General features: G+C 45.1%; 1 protein-coding gene across 2 annotated transcripts; it reads right to left on the bottom strand.

Annotated features, from left to right (window-relative positions):
• Positions 1 to 3,511: 3,511 nt before the first annotated feature.
• Positions 3,512 to 8,222, bottom strand: LOC139373481 (E3 ubiquitin-protein ligase RNF139-like). Of its 2 annotated transcripts, XM_071114042.1 has the most exons (3): positions 7,913 to 8,222; positions 4,640 to 6,349; positions 3,512 to 4,270 (listed from the first exon to the last, which is right to left on the bottom strand). In XM_071114042.1, the coding sequence occupies exons 1-3, from the start codon at positions 8,073 to 8,075 to the stop codon at positions 4,236 to 4,238; spliced, it is 1,908 nt and encodes a 635-aa protein (XP_070970143.1). In that variant the 5' UTR covers positions 8,076 to 8,222; the 3' UTR covers positions 3,512 to 4,235. The 2 variants fall into 2 exon arrangements, with proteins under 2 accessions (XP_070970143.1, XP_070970142.1); XM_071114041.1 differs by having other exon boundaries at positions 3,512 to 6,349.
• Between the last annotated feature and the right edge of the window lie 475 nt (positions 8,223 to 8,697).

The raw sequence follows: 8,697 nt of genomic DNA, 5'->3' as shown, positions 1-8,697 counted from the left end.
TGAAGACATCAAAACCTTGAATGAGTAGGTGTTCTAAAACGTTTGATGTTAGTGTATTAGGAACAGAATATGCTTGTCAACAACAGCCAGTGTTTTGGATATTTAAAAAAAAAAACCTGTAGCCTAATCTGACTAGTTACCGTCAATCTAATCAATTCTAACAATTGACCGGCAATTGCGATAGAGTTTAGATAACTTCAAATGTATTTAACTAAACATTCCCATTAATAATTGCATAATAACACAATGCTACAACAGTTATAGGCTATTTATTAAATTGGTTTGCCAGCCCCATGTAGGCTACACAAGTGGCACATTGATTTGCAATGACTAAATGATATCATAATTTCAACATATTTATTGTATCAAATGGTAGTCTACAATGGTATACAAATGAATAGGCTACAACAGAGTCAAATGTATCATTCTCCACATAAAAGAACCACGCGAGGGAGTTCCCGAACTTCCATTTATAATTTCTACTCCGGGAGCCCCCGAGACCCAAGAACTGAGCACGCATAAAACACTTCGCTTGAAGGCAAAGTCTACATTAGAATATTGATGTAACGAGCTGTAGTGCGCCCAAAGTCGTTTTCCACTACTTTGCCTCCATTATTTCTTGATGTGCAGGAAAAAGTTTTGGAAATAGGTGTCCCCATAATTATTATCTAAATAGCCTACCTACAAATGGTAAAAACGTAGTCACGATGTGCGCGCGTGCTACTCTTTCCTCAAGTTCAGTAATTGCGTCAATCACTGCCTGACGGTCAGCAGAAGGTCACAGTGAAATATATATTTTTTAAGAGAAATGCCATGGGGGCCGCGGTGCAATTTAGAAATAGCCCAAAAACACGCAACCCGCGACCAATAGATTTTCACCACTACGTTGTCAAAGTAGCCCTAAACTACAAACATGGCAACCCTGCACAGACAGAAGGGGGTAACGCAGAACGTTCTCTCCACCAAATATGGTAGTGAGAGAAAGTCCAGTCGTGGATAGTGGGCGAGGATGGAACTATTTGAAACTGGGCCGCTAATTTTCTCATCGATGAAACATCTGATCTCAATAAATATGTCACGAACACAATGCACTACGTTTTATAGACTTGACGATTTGCCAAAGTTTTTTTTATTTTAATTACGTTGTTTAGAAGTGCCAGATCGAATTTAGTTTGTCAACACGCCCACTTCAGAGGAGGCGTTCCCTGACGGAAATAGCATCTTGCAAACTCGTGCTTGGCTTTGACCTTAACCCTAACCCTTGCCTCTTCTGGCCACTGTGCTTAATTTGCTCCTACTATAAACGACACAGATTAACTATGCAGGGTTAGTTATACTTATCTTTCTTATTACATTAGTATCCACGTGTGATGATAATAATAAGTACCTTTGTTTTGCAAAATAATGTGTAGTAATTGCTGCATTGTCAAGCATCTACGCTACATGACCAAAAGTATGTGGAGACCTGCTCGTTGAGCATCTCATTCCAAAATGATGGGCATTAATATTGAGTTGTACCCCCTTTGCTGCTTTAACAGCCTCCACTCTTCTGGGAAGGTTTTCCACTAGATGCTGGAACATTGCTGCAGGGACTTGCTTCCATTCAGCCACAAGAGCATTAGTGAGGTAGTACGCAGTTGGTGTTCTAATTCATGGGGTTGAAGTAAGGGCTCTGTGCAGGCCAGTCAAGTTCTTTCATACCGATCTCAACAAACCATTTCTGTATGGACCTCACTTTGTGCACGGGGGAATTGTCATGCTGAAACAGGAAAGGGCCAACCCAAAACTTTTGCCACAAAGTTGCAAGCACAGAATCGTCTAGAATGTCATTTTATGCTGTGGTGTTAAGATTTCCCTTCACTGGAACTAAGAGGCCTAGCCCAAACCATGAAAAACCATCCTAGACCATTGTTCCTCCACCATCAAACTTCACAATTGGCACTATGCATTGGGTCAAGTAGCGTTCTCCTGGCATCCGCAAAAACAGATTAGTCTTTTGGACTGCAGTATGGTGAAGCCGTGATTCATCACTCCTGCTCCAGAGTCCAATGGCGGCGAGCTTTACACCACTCCAGCCAACACTTGGCATTGCGCATGGTGATCTTAGGCTTGTGTGCGGCTGTTCCGACATGGAAACCCATTTCTTGAAGCTCCCGACTAACAGTTCTTGTGCTGATGTTGCTTCCAGAGGCACTTTGGAACTTGGTAGTGAGTGTTCCAACCAAGGAACGCGTATCGCGCTTCAGCACTCTGTGGTTTCATTCTGTGAGCTTGGTGGCCTACCACTTCATGGCTGTTGTTGCTCCTAGATGTTTCCACTTCACAATAACAGTACATACAGTTGACCGGGGCAGCTCTAGCAGGGCAGAAATTAGACAAACTGACTTGTTGGAAAGGTGGCATCCTATGACGGTGCCACATTGAAAGTAACTTAGCTCTTCACTAAAGCAATTCTACTGCCAATATGTGTCTATGGAGATTGCATGGCTGTGTGCTCGATGTTATACACCTGTCAGCAACAGTTGTGGCTGAAGTAGCCAAATCCACTCATTTGAAGGTGTCCACATACTTTTGTATATATTGTGTGTGAGGATTTAGCATTTGTTTCATAAGGTTTACATTTGGTTTGTGTGTTGCAAGCAGGGTTGAGCGGGCAGGACTATGTTGTTCCCTAATCCCTGGTAGTTCTGCCTAGGTACTTATCAAAGAAATTCATGGTCATCATCAGTAACCAGGTCCATCCAGCCATTTCATGTGGATGAATTACCTGACGCATGAAAAAAGTCACATTCGACTGGTTGATGGAAACAGTATATGCCGGTACAATTTTATAAATGCCGAAAGACAATTTGTTCGTTCAACATGGTGGGATTTTTCTGTTTGTAAAATTAATTATGCGATAAATTGCGGTGGAAACGCCTTTATGCGCAAATAAGGATATAATAACCATCACGCAATTATATGTTGTGTGTTCCTCACAGTACGACTCGTGAAACCATGCAGTTTATTAGGCTACAGATTAAATAAATTATGAACTTCACAGGTTGGTCAAAGTGCACGTGGATGAGTTTGACACTCCTTTCCAATATATGTAACGTTAGAGGGTCTTATTCTGATGACATGGTGATCGATGCTTTGCTGCCGTTTGACAAATACAAATATCGCTTTTATCCATAATAATCTCATGTAGGTATCCTACCTACCTAGCTGCGAATTGATTTCTATATAACGTTAACCCAACAGTTTTTCTGAAAATGCGAAAAATCTAACTATTGAGGATAAAAGTGTGTGCGTGATGACGTCGTGCACATAAAAATAACGTTCGCTGTTAAATTCTAACACCGAATGGAAAATACAACATTATTTTATGCAGATTTCAGAATATTCACATGAAAATCTGATGCAAATTGGATGGAAATGTAGCTCATGTAATGCTGATATGAAAAGGTAACTCACTAGCGTGTACTAACTACAGTGTTTGAAGTTATTCTTGAGCACTTATTGACCAAACCACTATTAAAGATGATTTTATTTACATGAATCTTTTTTTTTTAATACAAAATGCAAAATGAACAGCTTTACCTGTCATTAAAAGCAAACAACTAAACCAATAATCAAAGTCCTTCATTGCTGAAACAAACTGAAAGCACAGCTTTTCAATTAAATAAGATGCCTCTCAATTCCTGATTAGGACAAGTGATACTTTCAGTAATTTCAATTCACCATGATTAATAATAACTAATATTGTATTGAAGATAACATTGTAATCTTTAGTTGCTCCGGAAGCTGTTGCCATTTCTAAAGAATGTCATTTCAGTTGTAAAATGTAAAATCAACTGCCCTTTCAAAAACGGCAAAAGTGCGGATAAGCATCACTAACAAAACTATTTCAACCAAGTGAGTTGAAGTGCAGAGATCTCTTAATGAACACATGGTCTGAGCAAAACATGGTGCAATGTTGCGGTTTCATTTCCAAGGTAAGACTCAAACATCTCTTGAAGTCGAGTAAAGTAGCATCTCTCAAAACACTCATTTGAATACAACCTTCTCTTTTCTAAGGGAAAGTGTATTTTTATTACATGTACAATAACGTACACAATTTAAGCAAGGTCACACAAGAGACCAGTAGTAATAAGAGGTATATCTGTGATTACAGTAGAACTTCACGTTTTAATTAAACCTCTTCTTGGCGCCGGAGCTCTTGGAGGCCCTCTCGGCTCCCTGCTTACTTTCTTTCAGCAAAACAGCAAACACACGACCAACAGCATCCCTACAAAACACAAGGAATGTGGGTCTCTCACACAGAACTGCACCTGTTGGGACACCCAACCACCTAGGCACACTTCATCATAGCAGCTACACCTCTGCAAGCCCTTGGAGGAGCTAACCCAAAGACAAACAAAAAAGGAAACAAATCTTAAGAGTGACAATGAGTGACATCCCTGATGTTGAGAACATGTACTTAAATATATATAATATATTTATCTCTATAGGGCTGATCAGTCCCCGTTAGAGTCTGTGTCATCATTAATATAGTCTTCCTCTATGGGCGTTTCACCGTTCTCTGTCCCCCACTCATCCTCGTCATACTCAATACTATCATTATCCTCCAGTAGTTCATTCTCATGCTCAGGCCCACCTGCGGCTGCTGCAGCCTCTGCCCCGCCGGGCTCTGCAAACTGGCCCAGGTCCCCGCCTGGCGCCACGTAGCCGTTGTTGTTGAAGGGCACCCTGTCCTGGGCCTCCTCCTCAATGTACACCTTCTGGTGGCACATGGGACACGTGTCCTGGATGTAGAGCCACTTACGGAGGCAGAGTGCGTGGAAGTAGTGTTGGCATGGCGTGATACGTGCCGACGTGGCAAACTCCTGGTAGCATATGGCGCAGACATCCTCGATGACGCGCAGCTGGCCACCCTTCACCTCCGGCAGGGAGTTGATCTTCTTGACAGCCGTACGGCGGTTGATGAAGGTCTTCCAGCCGTTCTTGGCCTGCAGGTAGATGTTGAAGTAGGCATGGAGGCACATCATGCAGGCGCGGATCTTGCTGCCCGCCTCGAACATCATGGTGTAGGCGCCGTTTCCAAACATGATGACGCCAAAGACAAACTCGATGACGTTGCCCGTGGAGCGCACGCAGTAGACGTAGTCGTCCAGCTTTTCCCACAGCACGTTGTAGTAGCCATCCACCATAAACAGGGCGTAGACCGTCAGCGACACCACCACCTTGAGGCAGAGCTCCACGCAGAAGGCCGTGACGGCGAACAGCCAGGTGTTGAGGGCGTAGCGGTGCCACAGGGTGTAGCTGAGCACAACAGGCAGCACGAAGAGGCAGAGTGACACCAGCAGGACCGGGAAGTGGCGGCGGAAGGAGGAGACGTGCGAGGCACTCAGCGACATGAGCACGGGGTCCGTCATGCCATGGATGAAGTGGAGGATGGCAGTCAGCAGAAGGCACATGTTGCGGCTGAGCCGCACCAGCCGTTCCTCAGGGTCCAGACCACTCAGGCCCGTTTGCAGGGCCAGGATGAAGAAAAGAACGGGCGCCACGAAGCCCAGGCGCTTGTCCTCTTCCTCGGTGGAGCCGATGAATGCCAGGATACTGAGGCCCAGGTAGTGGGCGATGGACGAGATGACGGCACTCATGCCCAACACGGTCAGTGTAGAGTCGCAGCCGCTGATGATAAGGTTGCTGAACAGGTCCCAGAAGACGTCCCACGTCAGGTACCTGTGTTCACCGCTCTCGTGCCGCACCACCTTGACTACGTAGACCAGGATGATGGCCTGCGCTGTCATGCGTGTGAGCCAGAAGACACGCAGCACGTCCGGGAAGCGGATCCTCTTCCAGGTGTCCTCCACCAGAAGCTGCAGCCCGTAGATGCGGTACATGTGGCGCACCAGCAGGTAGACGTAGCGGCAGGAGTAGTAGAACCACTTGAGCTTAAGGGCCAGGCACACAGCCGTGTTCAGAGCCAGAGCCAGACCCGAGGCCACCGCTACCAGTTGCCGTACATCCACGGGAAGCTCGATGATGAGCCCCCACAGCGGAATCATGACATCCAGGACCACAAGAGCAGCAAACACAGACTGAATGTTTAGCAGCACCACATAGCCCATGCCGAAAAGGAGTTGCACCACGGCCATGCCCAACCATAGGGTGGGCCCGTTTCGTGGTATGAGTCTAAAGCCCAGCGCTGCTTTGTAGTAGGCGCTGTAGAAGTCTATGTGAGATATGGCGTAGTAGTTGATTAGAACCGCCACCACTCCCAGGAGCACAGCGAAGAATAGCGTGTAGAACTTGAAAAGGGCCTTCTGGGACAACACCAGGACCACACTGGAGACCACGATACCTGAAACAAATTCAAACCATAGTGTCAACATGACATCAAGTGAAACAGACGATCTACTGTACAAAAGGTCTTGATTTATGATAAGGTTTAGAACTACATTTAGCTGGAGAGGGATCAGTAATTTGGTAGTATCTTACTTTAGGCAAACTACCAACCCTACCGTTGAGCTTGATTACACTGAACTATACTGGGGTCGGAAAACTTACCTCAATGCAGGGATGGGATATGCCACTGTACTCCAAATTGTACCTTTATCCACACTGATGCATCGACAATATTGAAATACTGCTAGTTTTCCTGGAAAACAAACCCTTTTGGTCCTAATACGAGGTAGCCCTAGCAGCCATTATGAAATGGCACGTCACGTTGAACAATGGCGGACACTGCCATTTCAAATGTGGCTGCAGTGTTTACTGTTTGCTAATATGAGGATGAAAAGGGCAGTGTTCCAGGAAAACTAACAGTATTTCAACATTCTCTATGTATCAGTGTGGATGAAGTGTAACTTGATATACAGTGGCATATCCCTTCCCTGCATGGAGGTACGTTTTCAGACCCATATCTCACTTTGGCTCCACTGTGTCTTAATGTAACCATGATTGCATTCCGACCCCAGTGTAGTTCAGTGTAATCAAGCGCAAAGGTAGGGTCGGTATCTAAAACTGTCTGAAAACATTACATAGGTCTAAGTGTAACGATTGACATGTTTGCAAGGAGAGAGTAGTATGGTAACTTGCAGGGTAGGTAGGCTGTTTGACAAGGGTCATGCAAACATAGTGTTGGACTTGAGGGCAGTAAGTATGGCCAAAAAGTAACTGATCAAACACACACCGAGGTCAGCAAACTACCTAGACGTGTTTGTTTGCCTGTGACAGTATTGACAGGCCAAAAATGAAGGCCACAACATCAGTTATTTGTCCTGCATTGACAAAACAGGTTTACCCATACTTCATAACCTTACTTACTAGCTACTTGGCCAGAGGTAAATTATCCTACAACACCTGGCTGGTATTAATTTGTCTGATAGCCAATGTGTTGGTCATATGCCTGCCTAACGTTACTTGCCTGCCTAACACTGGCTAGCTAAATGTACTAGAAAGCCCAGGAGTAAGGGGTAGGGTTATTAGCTTCCTATCTGGCTAACAACTGCAAAGAACATGGTCTTCGTGTTGTTATCACTGGCTCCCGAGTGGCACAGACGCAGCGGTCAAAGGCACTGCATCTCAGTGCTAGAGCCGTTACAACAGAGCCTGGTTCGATTCCAGGCTGTATCACAACCGGCCGTGATTGGGAGTCCCATAATGTGGCGCACAGGAATTGGCCCAGCGTCTTCCAGGTTGTGGTTTGGCCGTCATTGTCAATAAGAATTTGTTCTTAACTGATTTGCCTAGGTCAAATAACAAAAATAAAACGGCTTTGGGAGGATTGGGCTGTGGTCCAGGCCCTTCGCGGTTGACAGGTGACACGAGTCAGCCACACTGACGTCTGCAATAGTAACTAGTTAGCTGTCAAGAGGGTGACAGCAGCTCGCATGTAGGGGTCCACAACTACTAATAATCTTACCCATTACTCGGATTAAAATCTTGCCCGCTGTTCCGGCCCATCCTGACCCAGGATCATAGTAAGAGTTAAAAATGGCGTCGATAATAAAGATACAAGGGACTCGAAATGCCACATCCAGCACGGTCAAGGCTTGTTGGCCGATTCGGACATTAGCTGAGGCCATGGCTTAGTAGGGCGTAAGTCCTGGAGTACTCGGTCACTCCGCTTAAAGAGTTAAAAACTCCAGCTTCTCGCTTCTTTTGGTGTCAACTTCCCACACGTTATTTAACGGGGTCCGTACAATCCGCCATATTCGCTGCCCTCCTGTTGCTATGCAAAGAACGCGGAAGTTGCTACTTTTTTTAAACCCTCGTGACGTTTTTGACGTCAAAAAGGTGTAGTCTGTGACGTATCGACGTGCTTCATCAAAGATTTGTATAACTAACCCAAGATAAACCAGAGCCTGTCTTTTCCAAAGGGAGTGATTTTATCATAGTGGGTAGAACAAGCAGGGAGATGATGGGCAGAGCCAAGCACCAGCTACTGAGATTCTATTGGCGCGTTTTTTGTTACATATTTTAGTTTTTGGAAACAGAATACTGTATGTAGATCAAATGTTTTATTGATGAGAAAATCTGCAGAATGTTGGCCAAAATCCATCTTGCTCCATCTTTCCCGCTGCCGGCCACAGGGCTTCTTCCTCTCATCACCATATTTGGTAGTGAGTGGAAACGCCAACCGGATGCTTCACATTTAGACATCTGGTGAAATATCTGGCGCATTGTCCTATATGTGGCTTTATGGTG

Source organism: Oncorhynchus clarkii, chromosome 18, assembly GCF_045791955.1.
Source record: "Oncorhynchus clarkii lewisi isolate Uvic-CL-2024 chromosome 18, UVic_Ocla_1.0, whole genome shotgun sequence".
NCBI classification, from domain to species: domain Eukaryota; kingdom Metazoa; phylum Chordata; class Actinopteri; order Salmoniformes; family Salmonidae; genus Oncorhynchus; species Oncorhynchus clarkii.
This window is presented reverse-complemented; position numbering and strand designations above follow the sequence as displayed.